Source organism: Dioscorea cayenensis, chromosome 19, assembly GCF_009730915.1.
Source record: "Dioscorea cayenensis subsp. rotundata cultivar TDr96_F1 chromosome 19, TDr96_F1_v2_PseudoChromosome.rev07_lg8_w22 25.fasta, whole genome shotgun sequence".
Classification (NCBI taxonomy): Eukaryota; Viridiplantae; Streptophyta; class Magnoliopsida; order Dioscoreales; family Dioscoreaceae; genus Dioscorea; species Dioscorea cayenensis.
This window is the reverse complement of record NC_052489.1, coordinates 27,862,106-27,878,075: the sequence shown is the minus strand read 5'-3', so window position 1 is coordinate 27,878,075 and position 15,970 is coordinate 27,862,106. Positions and strand designations below refer to the sequence as shown.

The following is a 15,970-nucleotide window of genomic DNA, read 5'->3' as shown; positions in this document are numbered from 1 at the left end:
TGTTTGGACACAGTTTTTGCATAGAGATTTATGAAATTTAGTTGATTATCTGTGAAAATTTTTAAGGTTTGAAATTATATCAAGAATATTTCAATAGTAATTGTAACTTTTCAATAACTAAGTGAATTTATTAACCGTAATTATACTAACTATTATGGCCACAAATTTACGTTGTTATGAAGAGTAATAATTTATTTTCTTCCTAAATGACAGAGGGTTCAATTTCTTTTTATCTCTATTGTTAAGAGTTGTAGTTTGTCCATTTTATTTATTTATTTATTTATTTTTATAACATGCTGGATAATCTGCTCAAAGTTAATCTCTCAATCTCTTTCTTAGCAAGGCATTCGTGTGTATTGAATATGTATGTAAGTGGTGAGTATAATTGTCTCTTTTGCTGTATTAAAATATTGTAAAAATTCCAAATTCCATTTTCCGATTTTATTATGATTTCATATATTAAAAACATTAAATGATTTATTTTATATCTTAAATGTAAATGCTTATTTTAAAAGTTTTGAAATGACTACAAATAAAACAGTAATGATTTTGCCCTGGCCTCGTTGCCAAGTGAGTTGCCACAAGGCTGTCCATAGTCATCATACATCAGACCATTGAAAGAGAGAGTTGAGATGATTAAAGGTTTTATTGGCATAAAATAAAATTTTCAACATTGAGTTGGAGTAAAATAGAAACATAACAAAACTATAATTTCTGACTTCAAGAATTTATTTATAACTTTTTTTTAATTATCAATAATAAAAATCATAAACATTTAAATTGCATTTATTCATGTATTTATTTATTTATTTTAAACAATCAAAAAGATTTTATATTCAATTTTTCTCAACCCTTTTTAATTTTCTCCTACTTCAATCACATTTTTTTTTTATTTTAAAAATATATTTAATTGTTTGAATATGGGAAAAAAAATGCGCTCACAATGTGTATATTGTAAGGAATATTATTATGCATTAAAAAATTGCAGCACGCTCACACTTGCATTTAATTAATATGAATCTCAGATCATATTTAGAAAAATAATATTTAACGAAGTTTGGTTTACTTTATTAAAAATGAGAACCGAATCTCACAGGTCGCAATAGTTTTTTCTTTTTTATTTTTCGCATGCAACAAGCGCTGTTAGTCAATGATCAGAGAGTCAATTATCTAATCTATGTATTCTCACACAATAATTCGAGGTGTGAATTATAAACCCAAACTCATAATCGGAGATCCATCATCACCACAATATCCAGCAAAATTCAAACTCAGAGATACAAAACTCAAACTTAGACACTTGAATAACTAACACACTCGTCGTCTTTGACAGTGGGCCAAGGTCACTGAGGTAAGAACCCATTTGCAAGTGGCAATAGTTCAAGGGTCACTTCCTATGTTTGTACCATTGGATTGTCAACCGCTGCTGCTGCCATGATATATACAGTTGCAAGAAACAGGTCGGTGATGATGATCACCCACACAGGCGGCTGCAAACCATCTCTCTTCTTGTATTCCTATAATCTCACACACTTAACTTCACTTTTACAAAACCCTAAGTATATATATATATACTAATACAACCCGGATCCGTTAACCTGGATCCATTATCTCAACACTCCCCCTCAAGGTGGGCGATAGATATCAATCATCCCCATCTTGTTGCATGATTTAACACATTCTTGAGGACCCAATCCTTTTGTTAAGCAATCTGCTAGTTGTTCGCCAGAGTGAACATGACTTAGTTTCAAAATCCCATCATCCAATCTCTCCTTAATGAAGAAGCGATCAATCTCAATATGCTTTGTGCGATCATGCTGTACGGGATTGTTAGCGATACTAATAGCTGATTGTTGTCACACCAGAGCTTCAATGCTTTACCTCTAAATAGTCGCAGTTCTGACAATAAACTCCGCATCCAAAGCATCTCACAAAGACTAGTTGCCATAGCCCTGTACTCAGCTTCAGCTGTAGACCGGGCAACCACCTCTTGTTTCTTGCTATGCCACGACACAAGGTTACCCCCAACAAAGACACAGTAACCTGAGGTAGATCTCCTGTCATCCAAGCAGTTTGCCCAATCAGCATCGCAATATCCTTCCACATCCAAGTGCCCATGACTCCTAAACCAAAGACCTTTCCCTGGACTTCCCTTCAAGTATCTTAGAATTCTGAATACTGCCTCCATATGCTCAACCCTGGGATCATGCATATACCTGCTCACTACGCTCACAGCATATGCAATATCAGGTCTTGTGTGGCATAAGTAGATAAGGCGACCAACAAGTCTCTGATAGCACTCCTTGCTCACCGAATTACCAGATTGAGCACACAACTTGTGATTTTGCTCAATCGGAGTGGAAGCTACTCGGCACCCTAGCATACCTGTTTCAGTGAGTAAGTCCAAAAAGTACTTCCTCTGAGAAAGCACTATTCCTCCAGAAGACCGTGCAATCTCAATACCAAGGAAATATCTCAATTGACCCAAGTCCTTAACTTCAAACTCTTTACCCAGCCTTCGTTTTAGGAGAGAGATCTCCTCAGCATCATCACCTGTAATAACAATATCATCCACATAGACAGCCAGAATTGTGACATGGGATTTGGAGTGCTTGTAAAAGACAGTGTGATCCCCACTACACTGCATATAACCCATACCACACACTACACGTCTAAACCTATCAAACCATGCCCTTGGAGATTGCTTCAACCCATATAAAGACTTCTTCAATCTACACACTTTTCCAACTGTCTGTGGAGTAGTAAAGCCAGGAGGAAGCTCCATATACACCTCCTCTTGTAGATCTCCACGCAAAAAGGCATTTTTGACGTCCAGCTGATGTAACGGCCAACCAAAGTTCACTGCACATGAGATCAAAGTTCTCACCGTGCTCATCTTTGCTACTGGGGCAAAGGTCTCATCATAGTCAATCCCATAGGTTTGACTATACCCCTTTGCAACTAGCCTCGCCTTGTACCTATCAATCTTCCCTTCAGGAGTTTGCTTCAGAGTGTACACCCACTTACAACCAACTGCCCTTTTTCCAGCTGGGAGAGATACAAGTTCCCAGGTCTCATTCTTCTCCAAGGCTTGGAGTTCCTCCCGCATAGCACCCTGCCACTTAGGATCCTGTTTTGCCACTCGCCAGTCATTCGGTATTGGCACTGACTGTAATGATGCAACAAAGGTTTTGTATGCAGGAGATAAGGAAGAATAAGAGACAAAGTTAGCAATATCATTCTCAAAGCCAAACCTAGCCGGAGGTTTTCCAGCATTGGCTCGAGATTCTCTACGTTGGGCAATAGGTAAATTAAGAGATGTAGAGACATTACCACCCGACTCAGAGGGAGACGGGGAAGACCCAGAGGAAGAAGGAACTGAGGAGAGGCCTGGGACAGTGGCATGCGTGGACTGGTCAGTAATCTCAATCATAGGGAGTGTGAGGTGCTGTTGTATCTCCGGCTGAAGCTTTACTTGCTCCGGCTGCAACTCTGTTTGCTTCCCCTGGACGCCTGTCTGAATTCCCCTTAAGTGCCTCCTTCTATACACCTTCAATTCTCTTTGTCCTCGTGTCAAGTCACTATCATCATTTTCATCTTGACACTCCCCCTGATCCATGTCATTTACAGGACATGGTATTAGCCCCACAATCACATCGCTACTATTCTCCCCCTCTCGACCAGTACCACCTGTGCCGGGAGAGAATTCTTCAAAGAGAGATGTCAAATCTGTCTTCTCACCATAAAAGGGTTCTGACTCTCTGAAGGTCACATCCATACTCACAAATAACCGACGCTCAGTTGGGCTCCAGCATTTATAACCTTTCTGGCTAGAGGAATACCCAACAAAGATACACTTCACAACTTGAGGATCTAACTTCCCTACCGAGGGCCTATGATCTCTGACAAAGCAGGTGCAACCAAACACCTTAGGAGGAATAATAAACTTGTTCTCACCTAGAAGCATCTCGCATGGTGTCTTAATTCCCAGCACCCGTGAAGGCATTCGATTAATGAGATAAGCTGCAGTCATTACTGCCTCACTCCATAGACTCTTTGGCACATTCATCGTGAGCATGATAGATCGTGCCACCTCCAGCAAATGTCTATTTTTGCGCTCGGCCACTCCATTTTGTGCAGGCGTATCTGGGCAAGTTGTTTGATGCAAGATCCCCTGAGTTGACAAGAAGGATGCAAAATCCTTATTAACATACTCAATTCCATTGTCAGTTCGTACAATCTGAACCTTTGCATTGAACTGAGTCTTCATACAGGCACAGAAGTCTTGAAAACACCAAAGCACCTCACTCTTGTGTTTCATCAAATAAATCCAAGTCATACGAGAATAACAATCAATGAAAGTCACAAACCACTTGAATCCACTAATTGAAAGAACTGGACAAGGTCCCCATACATCAGAATGAATAAGAGCAAAAGGTTCCACACTTCGGAGACCAATACTAGAATAAGTAGAGCGTGTATGCTTGCCAAACTCACAAGCATCACACACAAGTTTACTCCTATCTACCTTGTCCATTAATTCTGGTTGTAACCGACTTAAGCTATCAAAAGATAAGTGACCTAGACGACAATGTTGGAGTAGCACTGTAGCTTTTACTTCTTCACACACAGCAGCAGCAAGAGCAGCATCAACACCCCCCTGATCCAAGTACCAAAGTCCATCACGCCTGGTGCCAGTCCCAAGCCTCCTCCCGGTTCGCTTCTCCTGGAAAAAACATGATTCACGGTCAAAAGAGAACTCGACAGTCTAATTGATCAATAATGGAGCTAACTGAAAGAAGATTAACGGGGAATGAGGGAACATGCAGGACAGACGAGAGTGTAAGTGACGAGGTACATTTGACCGATCCAATCCCTTTAATGGGTTGAGAAGTCCCATCAGCAGTTTGGACAGTCTCATTATAAGGATGCCTATATGGTGAATATGATGCAAACTCACTACATGCACCAGTAATATGCCTAGATGCACCTGAGTCTACAATCCATTCTACATGCGATTTGTTTGTAGATGCAAGTGCCTGAGCCTGAATACCTGTGCCCGCATGGGCATAGTTGGCAAAGTTACCGAAAGCAGTGGTCATAGCAAGATCATGTGTGACCTGGCCCTTGGCCTTGGAGCTCTCAGTCTTTAGTTTTAACTGTCGCAACTCCTCCAACTCAGCAGCATCAGCAGCGGACATCTCAACAGTCTGACCCTCATCAGTAACAGCTAAGTTGGCTATAGGACCAGTACGACCTCTACCACGACCTCCTCTATGTGCACCTCTATAGGTCCCTCTGCCGCCACCTCGAGTGCGACCGCGACCAGGATTACGCGGTTGTGGGCAATTGAAATTGAGATGCCCTTTTCTCCCGCAGTTGTAGCACGATCTCTATCATCAATGACATGAACAGGAACTACCAACGCGGACCGAACAGGAGGTGATGTATCACCAGTCATCATCTTCAATCTAACCTCCTCTTGGGCCATCGCAGCAATAGCCTCCTCCATAGTGGGAAGGGAAGATTGATGACACATTGTGGCTCTCTTGTGCTCAAACTCTGCATTCAAGCCCTTCAAAAAATGAGTTACCCTCCTGCGCTCAATCCATTTCTTGCTCAAAGCTGCGCATGTAGTATCTGGGAATGCCAAGGGATCATAATGGTCCAAGTCAGACCAAAGGTGCTGCAGCTCAGCAGCATACTCCAAGACACTTTTCTCCCTTGTTTCAGATTCTCAATTTTTGTCTGAACCTCAACCATAAGCATCACATTCCCTGCTCCAGAATACATTTTGGCCAGCATCTTCCACATATCAGCCGCATTACGGATTGCCTCCACCATCCTAGCAATAGTCGGAGACATTGAACTCATCATCCATGCCACCACTAAAGAATTAGTGGTGCGCCAGGTCCTCCACTCGGCGCTCCCCTTGTCTACCGGCTCAACACAGGTTTCTTGCACATAATGCTCAAGCCCCTTTGTACTCAAGATCAAACTCGCCCTCCGAGACCAACTCAGATAATTCTTTGCCTCTTCTAGTTTCACATCATTCGGCATCAACTCCAATCTCTGCACCATCTCAGGCTGTTGCACAATTTCCCGATTGGATGAGGCAGATGTCTCACTCTTGGCTCTGAACATCCTCGCAAATTCCTCAAGAAGAACCTTCATATCTTGAGTTATGACTGGAGTCGCCATCACCAAGTCGTCCACAAATCAACAATTGGAGCTTCAACTCCAATGAAGAATTTCAGCCACTCAAATAATCAACCAATCATAAGAATGTCACCCCAAGAATTCCAGCCCACTAATCACAAGCCCACCAAGGAAACCAACTACTCAAATAAGAGATTGAAGAATTAATCTTCAAAGAACCATAATCACAAGCGCCCCATCAAATCCTTCCTTCAGATCATCCTTAACAACATGTCTCCACGCTGGTTTCTTTGCCAAAGTTGGTCAGATCTGAGAACAACATGATCTCTGTAGGCTAGCAATGGAGCCGCACCAACCTCGATGTCGAGCCGCACCAACCTCAATGTCTCCGGTGTCTCCCGTAGCTCTGATACCAAGTTGCAAGAAACAGGTCGGTGATGATGATCACCCACACAGGCGGCTGCAAACCATCTCTCTTCTTGTATTCCTATAATCTCACACACTTAACTTCACTTTTACAAAACCCTAAGTATATATATATATATATATATACTAATACAACCCGGATCCGTTAACATGGATCCGTTAACCTGGATAAATTATCTCAACATATACATACTCTTCAAAATGTTTGTGCTCATCAGTACTGAAATTTGGCAATTCAGGTAAATATATGCCACTACTGTGGCTTGTTCAGACTTGCAAAATAATTGGATTATTTTCTCATTTTCTGACTTAGATTTTTATTCTGTTTCTCCTTTTTTCATCAGTTCCTAAATTTCAAAATCCTTTGAGAATGCATACCCAACTATGTATGATAGACAAATTTGAGAAGTTTGGAATATGTTGACATTTTAGAAATGAAATAAAGAGCATTTTGGATCAAACGTACAGGTGGGATTGCAAGACAACGCTTTTCATTTATCTTATAATTCTAATGGACTAGAAACTTGAATTGAGCCAGTTTGCAGGGGTTGGGTGCAGAAGGATGAGGACTTTATGTCCAACGTTAGCACTTGTGCACTTGCCTGTCGTCTTCTTAGAATGGATGGATATGATGTCACTTCTGGTGATATTCCTCTTAAGATTATTGTCCATTATATGATTACAGTTGTTTTCAATTTGATTTACTTGGAGTTTTGATGTTACTTTGTTGGTTATGTGATGCAGAGTATTTAGCTCAATATGAAGAAAGAAACAGTGTTGATAATTCAATGGAAGGGTACAAGATAGATGTGAATGCTGTTCTTGAACTATTTAAGGCTTCACATGTTAAAATTTTCCCGCCAGAAGAAGTTCTTGATAAACTGAATTCCTGGACAAGCCATTTTTTAAGAGAGGAACTCTCCACTTTTATGACAAATGATCTCCAAAATGTTTTCAAAGAAGTATACTCTTGATCTTTGCTTTTAAAATCGGTTTTTCTAAATATGTTACTGATATAACTCAAAAGAAGTAATGACTGTTTTGATTAGAAGTTTTTCTAAGTATAGCAACAGAAACTGAAAATTGAACCCCTCTGCTGGTTTCAGGTTGATTATGCTCTAAAGTTTCCCTTGTATGCTAACTTGGATCGTCTAGAGCACAAGAGAAATATTGAGCAAAGCCGAATTGAAGACTTTCAGATTCTCAAAACTGCATGCATGTGAGTTTATCTGGTAAATATTCTACAATGGTAATATATGTGTTTTCAGCATGCATTTAACATGTATTAATCCTTCTTCAAACCAGTTCACATGGAGTTGATAAGAAAGATATCTTAGAATTGGCACTGGATGAGTTCAAAATGTGTCAATCCATTTACCAGAAAGAACTCACAGATCTTGAGAGGTTTGTGTTTGTTTGATGCACAACACCCATTTGTCATTCAACTATTGATGTGTAATGTTTCATTCTGTGTACACAGGTGGACCAAAGAAAATAAGTTGGATCAGTTAAAATTTGCCCGGCAGAAAGTAGCGTATTGCTATCTCGCAGCTTCAGGTACAGTTTTCTCACCTGATGCATTTGAAGCTCGCATTGCTTGTGCTAAAAATGGCATTCTCACCACGGTGGTCGATGATTTATTTGACATTGGAGGTTCTAGAGAAGAATTATTGAATCTTGTTTCACTGATTGAAAAGTATGATTTACTATGCATGAATTTTTTTTATAACAAGTTGTCAGATATATGCAAAAATAATCTGTTCTCTTGATTCTTTGGCAGGTGTGATGCAAATTAATATTATCTTTTCTGCTCTTCGAAAGCACAATTAATGAGCTTGGATCTAAGGCATCTGCTTTACGGAACCATGGAGATAGCCATGTTACTAATCAAATAGTCAAAATTGTAAGTCATGAATCAAATCTTGATCTTTGGCTGGGGAAGGATATAAAATACCAATTTTTCTATTGAGGGGAGGCAGTGCTATACATTTTCTATTGCTGATAATTTTCAGCAGGAAAAGATGCAGAAGTTTGACATTGATTTGCATGGTTTCTGGCAGTGGCTTAGTTTGTTGAAGTCCATGATGGAAGAGGCAGAGTGGCTAAGGAACAAGTCAGTACCTACTTTGGATGAATACATGGAAAATGGATATGTATCATTTGCACTGGGGCCGATCATTATCCCGGCACTATATTTTATTGTGCCAGATCTTCCAGAAGATATTGTCGATGATCCTGAGTATCAAAATTTATACAGACTAGTGAGCACTGGCGGCAGACTCCTTAACGACATTCACAGTTTGGAGGTAAGACTGAAGTAGTACTCTTCTTTGCTATTTTGAGTTTCTATTTTTGCCCTTAAACCGATGATTTGTCGACACTGATGATTCTTTGAGTAGAGAGGGAAGGAAGGGAAATTGAACAGTGTAGCATTGCGCATCCTTCATGGCAATAGTTCTGTTTCGGAAGAGGAGGCTAAGCGAGATACAATGAATCTCATTAACTCTACCAGGTGTGAACTGCTAAGAATGGTGCTGCAGAACAAGGCTAGTGTTGTTCCAAGAGCTTGCAAGGAATTCTTTTGGAACATGAGCAGAACAATGCACTTGATTTATTTGAGAACTGATGGATTCTCATCACCAAAAGAGATGGTGAGTGCTGTGAATGCTGTGATTTATGAACCTCTTGATGTAAGCCATCTTTTCTGAACAAGCCCATTGAAGCTATGACTTGATGTACGTCATTCTAAGTATAAAATTGTCAATGAAGAAAGTCCCTGAGATATATAGCTTGTTTGACTTGTTTCCTGATACTTTGTGATTGAATTGGAAAACCATACAAACAGTTTTATGTTCACCAACCTCATAAACACCTCAATCTTCTTTGAATTTTGTTAGCAAAGTCAATGATTTCTTTTTCCCTCTTCAGGAAGAATGATACTCTTGAGAATATTTTCTGATAATTATGATTTGCAATGGAGAAACATACAATCAGTTTGACGTTCACCAAATACACCCCTACAGCAATCTCGGTAATTTGTCAGAAAAGTCTGATTTTGTTTTTCTCCTCATGAACCAGAGGTTCCGCCATTTTTTTAATTCAGGCGAGCAGCAACATTGTCCTCCTTGGCAAGCCAATCCTGCACTGCAACAAGGTCGGGAAACACAGGCGCACCGGCTTGTCTCCAACTCTCCGCGTCCTTTGTCTTAAATCTGTCCAATAGCAGTGCATGCATCCCTAAGGTTTTAGCTGGTATGTAGTCTTTGCGCATGCTATCCCCGATATGCAGTACTTCTTCTGGCGCAACATTCCCAGCCATCTCCAGTGCAATCTCATAAATCCTGGGATCAGGTTTTTCTACACCTACCATGCCAGAGAACACACCAAAGTCCCACTCCGATCCCTGTTTCATTAATGGCAAGGTTATGGATCATCGAATGATTCATAAACGACAACAATTAGCAATAAAGTTCAATATTTATTTTATTGGCATTTCAATTATTAAGTGATGTATAAGTGGTAAATTTCCCAACAGAGTATGGCATTGATGACAAGGTTATGGGTAACACCAACAATTCATAAACGACAACAAATAGGAATAAAGCTCAATATTTGTTTTGTTGCATCTCAATTAAGCAAGTGGTGAATTTTCCCACAGAGTATGGCATAGCGAGCAATACCTTATTTAGTCCCAATGCAGGAAGAATAACATCTTGATATCGGTACTCTGCATTGCTAACAAGTCCAATAGTTAACCCCTTTTGGCGTGCCCATCTGAGGAAGGGTTGTGAGTCTGGAAATACTGAATATGGCGCAGAAGAACCAAATGATGAATATATTCGTTTGAACACCTTGTCAAATGTCTCATCATCGTACTCATACCCAGCCTGCAATATTCAAACACAAGAAAAATTACAAGAGAGCAAATATATTTTACAAAATGAAATGCACCCCTGAAGTTGCATTTGCCTTTACCTTCACAAAAGAGTCCTTGACACACGATCTCCACCAATCAACATTGGGCATTTTCGCGGCATATCCAAAACATGGATATCGTTTTGCCATGTCTGTATATGCAGTCTTAAAGCCTTCATGCATGCGCTTGTAATCGGGACAAGGCAACCCCACTGACTTGGCTGCCATGCAATAGTAATCTCCGAGTTCTCCTTTGTAAGCTATCAACGTTCCAGTAACATCAACAGTTATACACCTTAACTTCCGAAGGATTGACATTTTTGTGATTCAGACAATTGCTTCTTCAGAATCAAGCCTTCAATATCTGCTTATAATGTAATATTAGAATATGATTCATGAAAACTGGGGGACAATTCACCTCAGCATCTTGTGAGAAACAAACTCTTCATATCAAGGATGGAACTTTTTTATTTTATTGAAAAAAAGTATGATTACCAGTCAGTTTATACTAGGAATTCTCAAGCCACATCAAATTGATAATATGAAAATGAAGTTTCTTTTCAATCTAGATAGTAATGCAGTCTGTCAAATCACCCAATCACAACCCTAAATTTAAAGAAAAATAATAAGTTAAAAAGGCACAATCTTTCACCATACTTGGTGGGATTCAGGAAACCACAAACTCATATTAGACTGGACATACAACACCCGTACCTTAAGAAGTATGAATTTTCCATTCTCTTGTTGAAAACAGTATGATCACTGGCTCAAATTGATAAAAAATTAAGTTCATTTTCACTCCAATGGCATATAAAATCAAATGGTTGAGCCATCAATGAAACGCAATACATAGAAAGATCAGCATCAAATGCAGAATCAAAACCACTAGAAATCAGACAATGGGCCCAAATTCCAAATTGAAACAGCAAAAGACCATACCTTGACCAGATAAACCCCTTTCTCAAAACAGCACAAAAACATAGAACATCTGAGATCTAAACAAGAGAAACTTAAGATGAAGTAGATCAAAGCTAAAAACTTTAAAAATTGATAGGAAGATAAACTCAAACAGTAAGATCTGACTGCAATAAAACAGAGAAAAACACACGATATAAATCAAAGAAAAAGAGGGAGGATTGAGAAACTCACCAACCAAGGACCGATGCAAAGCAAAGCAGTGGGCTTTGGAGGCTCCAGGATTCGTGAGAAAAATCCAAACCGGGGAAGCGTACCCCTGGTTTTGTTTTCAGACAACATCTAATCTAAGCATATAAAGTTATAAACAAATACACAGATGCTGCCCTTTACTTCTCCGAAACCATTTGACACTGTAGTGTACTTTCTTTTCTTTCTTTTACTCTCTCCACATATATATATATAAATAATTTACATCCTTTGTGGCCGTTGAATTATTAGTAATTCAACAGTTGACATTTTTATCATACTGTTTTATATAATAATTAATGTATATATTATCGTAGTGGATACTATTTATCAATATTATCCATTAGATCAAAATCCAACGGCTGATAATGGACGTCTATAAATTTTTTATATATAAACATCTATAGAGGATTGGTTTTCATATATATATATATTATTTAATAATTAAAAAAATATATTTTTAAGTTTTATTTTATAAAACTACAGAGATTGTGAAATGTAATATAAATATCAATTATCTAAAAATTTATTAATCTTATTACATACACACCTAGAAGATATTAAATTTTTTCCCGTGTAATATTGGAGAGGAGGGACACAACACCTTATATAAAGGGCCCATCAAACCTATTTTAAATAGTATTTAGCTTGGTAACAGAATATTGTTACAAATATTAAAAACAGTACTTCTACACTGTCCTAACAATAGTAAAGCCAACTAATCACGATGTTTCCACTGCATGGATAGAGAAGTTTGAGGGTTGCCATTGAGAAACTCTCAACCATTAGTTGAAAGTTCTAATTAATTGAGTTTTTATGTATTTATTTTATTTTATTAATATAATGTGTACCAATCGGTAATTCTCAACCATTAGTTGAATGGAGCAGAACCTTGACCTTTGGGTTGAGAGAGAAATTAACTACCACCTTTTTAAATATTTGATAATAATAATAATAATAATAATTTTTTTAAAAAAGATTTATCAGTTGTGAAATTAACATAGCTGTTAACTCTGGACACAAGTGAATAATTGGTTAGAAAATGAATAAAATGTGGAAAAGTACATTTTGATAATAAGTAATAAATGGGTAAAAGTAAATTAGTGTATTAAATTTTAATAGAAGTAGTTATTTATTTATTTCATAAAAATGGTTTTTAAAATAAAATTAAATAAAAATAATAAATTAACTTTAGTGAAAAATTATTGGCTGAATGACAAACAAACCTCATGTTCCTTATATATATATATATATATTGTTTGTAACTGGTTTTTGATAAAGGAAAAGGCCCATGCCATCTTATGGTTGGATTCCACTTTGAAAGATATATCAGCTTTTCTTTGAATTATGATCCAGCTCAAAAGAATGTTTGGTTTCTTTTATTACTAGCTATAACTAGTTGTTACATATAAGTGATTATTTGATTTAATATAAAATCTTCACTTATATATAAGCGGATTTACATCTCACTCAATATTTCAATTACAGTGGAATTTGCCATAAATTGAAATGTAATAAACTAAATGATATCTACTCACCACTATATTCATTTTATATTTAATTATAAAAAAGTTAATAAAGTAAATTATATTTAAATTTAATTATAAAAATATTTTTAAGTAATAAAATTAAATAAAACTTAAATATTTTTATAATTTAATATTTATATGATTAAATTTTTTGTGACAAAAATAATTTTTATTAAAATATTATATTGTTTTAAAAATTAATCATAAAAATATTCTTAAGTAATAAAATTAAATAAATGTTAATTGTATAATTTAGTATTTATATAATTAAATATTTTTATATAATTTTGTTATAAAAATAATTATAAAAATTTTTTTAATTGAAAATATTATAAAAATAATTAATAGAGTAAGTTTTTTTAAAATTTAATTATTACAATTTTTAAATAATAAAATTAAATAAAATTTAAATATTTTTAAAATTAATTAATTTATTAATTATACTTAAATTAATTTTTATGAAGAGTAATAATAATAAATAATAATAATCTCATCATCCTACTTATATGATAATTATACATTTAAACTTACATCAAACTAAACAAATAAAAAGTAAATGTAATATTTTCGGTTACAGCAAATCAAACAAAAATGATGTAAGTTGAAATACATGATTTTTTACTTACGCAAATTTCACTTACATAAATGATTTGGCCAAGTGAAGAAAAAGTAACCCAAGCATTTGCAAAGGATTTTATATTTTTATTAGTACTTCTACCCATGATCCGATCCAGCATCAACTTTTTTAGTAGCATATGATTAGATGTAGTTGAAAATATACTGGATTTCTAATTAAGTCTATTTAAAATTGTTTGTATTTGAAATATAAGAGATTTAAATGCCACAGACACGGTTTGTTATGATGGTTTCATGGTAGTTATGACGGAACTAAGATGTGACTCATCCTCATCCGTTGGATTGCCTCAATTTAATGATTTTGAAAACAAAGGGTAACAATTTTTTAATGTAATTACCAACTTATCCATACATTATATAATAAACAAATAAAAAAATTTATAAACCCATGGTTAAGAATGATCTACGTTTTGTTTCCGTGATAGTTACTACGGAATGAAATCCACTGGATTGTTTTTCTTGGTTGGTAGTGGATTATAAAATTTTATATTTAGTTGAAAGGATTTATAAATATGGAATATCTATGATGAGGTTACCCCACCTTGGGTGACTATTAAGTTTTGTTAAATATAAAATACCCAATTAGATCTTGTTAATTATAAAATAAATAATTAACTATATATTTAATTAAGTTTATATATAATTAATTTAATATATGATTATTTTTTGTTACATTAAAATTTGGCTTATGTCTAATATTTATATTCAATATTTGACATTTATATTCAAAGATTTTTACTTTTTGTTTAAATAAAACATAGCTAAAAAAATTCATGACTAATTAAAAACATAATTTTTATTGAAATTCTAAATGCTAGATTTAGAACTATATCCAATTTAAATTGTAGTTTCAAATCCATCAAAATAAAATGAAAGAGTTTTAGCAACTACAGTCACCTTTTTAAATCCACCTAACCAAACTTATTTCAAAGAATTTTGTAATTCAAGCAATAAGAAGTTTTAAATACTACCAAACAAATACCGCTAGTTTTGGTTTTTAATGTTTTTAAGATGTAAAATAATTTTATTTCTTACATATAATTGAACTGATTATTAATTTACTAAATGGGTCAAATAAGTAATTAAGTTGTCAGTAAAAGTAAAGAGTTTTTTTTTTTTTTTAAAGATGGATAACTTCATCTTATTAAAATATATATAAACAGTATAGGGAAAAAAAACCTTCGCCCTAAAAATAAGGGAAACAATGATAGCGAAAGTAATTAAGAATTCCACTCTTTCACATTCTATCTAATCACTCCTTATATATATTCAAAGACAAATGCTTAAATAAAATCTATGGGAATTTAGTGTAGCCATATAAATTGGTTGGATGTAGACCTGTCCATGGGTCGGGCCAGGCCGGTTCGGGCTAAGTTTTTGTTCATAATTATTAAATTTCAAACTTGTTTAAACCCGGCCAAGCCCGAAAATCTGGGTCTTAACCCTTGCAAGAACCTGTCCAAATTTGATGACCTCTACCCAAAGCTCACTTAAGTCAATCCAAGTAGGGTTTTCATCAAATAATATATACGTTATAAAAATTTAACAATAATATTAATATGTGAATATGACCAAATATTATTCTACAAAATAATTAAAAATTAAAATACCAAATGCAAATATTTATTCAATTACAACAAGTAAAATTTAAACCATTATAATCAATGGCAATCAATAATAAATATATATTATATAAGTATATACAAAACTAATTAATAAATAATCAATGACAATTCAAACCATTATATATATATATATATGAGTATATACAAAACTAATTAATAATATATTTTATAATTCGGGCCGGGTTGAACCGGGTTAGGCTTTTAACAATGAAAACCAAATATGGCCCGTTTTTAAAATGAGTTTCTTTTTTTGTCTAAGGATCGGACATCATGCTTTATATATTTGTCCAAACCCTTCTATTTCTCGGATAGGCCTTCGGGCTTGAGCGGGTAGCCCAGCCCTTGGACAGGTCAAGTTGGATGTGACAAAACTATCTTTAAAATTATTTGAAGTTTATTTTTTCTTTGTCTTTATTAATTTTTTTAGTAATTGTATTATTTTTTAAATTATTTAGCTAGCTACCACTTTGAATAAATATGAAACCTTCAATCTACTAAAAAGACATTGAATACAAC

At 35.4% G+C, this 15,970-nt stretch overlaps 2 protein-coding genes across 3 annotated transcripts; one reads left to right on the top strand and one right to left on the bottom strand.

The window, feature by feature from the left end:
- The first annotated feature begins 6,735 nt into the window (after window positions 1-6,735).
- Window positions 6,736-9,405, top strand: LOC120249318 (ent-kaur-16-ene synthase, chloroplastic-like). The gene is made up of 10 exons (XM_039257821.1): window positions 6,736-6,824; window positions 7,018-7,053; window positions 7,131-7,228; window positions 7,330-7,547; window positions 7,692-7,804; window positions 7,891-7,989; window positions 8,066-8,142; window positions 8,366-8,394; window positions 8,601-8,891; window positions 8,985-9,405. Exons 1-10 carry the CDS (start codon window positions 6,736-6,738, stop codon window positions 9,291-9,293), a joined length of 1,359 nt encoding a protein of 452 aa, XP_039113755.1. The 3' UTR covers window positions 9,294-9,405.
- Window positions 9,406-9,527: 122 nt separating this feature from the next.
- LOC120250249 (haloacid dehalogenase-like hydrolase domain-containing protein 3) lies at window positions 9,528-11,830 on the bottom strand. Of its 2 annotated transcripts, XM_039259042.1 has the most exons (5): window positions 11,650-11,830; window positions 11,440-11,495; window positions 10,561-10,864; window positions 10,266-10,472; window positions 9,528-9,988 (listed from the first exon to the last, which is right to left on the bottom strand). In XM_039259042.1, exons 3-5 carry the CDS (start codon window positions 10,816-10,818, stop codon window positions 9,680-9,682), a joined length of 774 nt encoding a protein of 257 aa, XP_039114976.1. In that variant the 5' UTR covers window positions 10,819-10,864; window positions 11,440-11,495; window positions 11,650-11,830; the 3' UTR covers window positions 9,528-9,679. The 2 variants fall into 2 exon arrangements, with proteins under 2 accessions (XP_039114976.1, XP_039114975.1); XM_039259041.1 differs by lacking the exon at window positions 11,440-11,495 and having other exon boundaries at window positions 11,650-11,829.
- Window positions 11,831-15,970: the final 4,140 nt, after the last annotated feature.

What these genes read in the sequence shown, in the direction of transcription:
- LOC120249318 (XM_039257821.1), top strand. Translation starts at nt 6,736, where the DNA reads ATGGATCCGTTAACCTGGATAAATTATCTCAACATATACATACTCTTC. An exon ending in ACTGAAATTTGGCAATTCAG is followed by an intron (nt 6,825 to 7,017) that starts GTAAATATATGC and finishes TTGACATTTTAG; the next exon opens with AAATGAAATAAAGAGCATTT. An exon ending in TTGCTATCTCGCAGCTTCAG is followed by an intron (nt 8,143 to 8,365) that starts GTACAGTTTTCT and finishes ATTCTTTGGCAG; the next exon opens with GTGTGATGCAAATTAATATT.
- LOC120250249 (XM_039259042.1), bottom strand. Translation starts at nt 10,818, where the DNA reads ATGTCAATCCTTCGGAAGTTAAGGTGTATAACTGTTGATGTTACTGGA. An exon ending in TCAAGGACTCTTTTGTGAAG is followed by an intron (nt 10,473 to 10,560) that starts GTAAAGGCAAAT and finishes TGAATATTGCAG; the next exon opens with GCTGGGTATGAGTACGATGA. An exon ending in CTGCATTGGGACTAAATAAG is followed by an intron (nt 9,989 to 10,265) that starts GTATTGCTCGCT and finishes TTAATGAAACAG; the next exon opens with GGATCGGAGTGGGACTTTGG.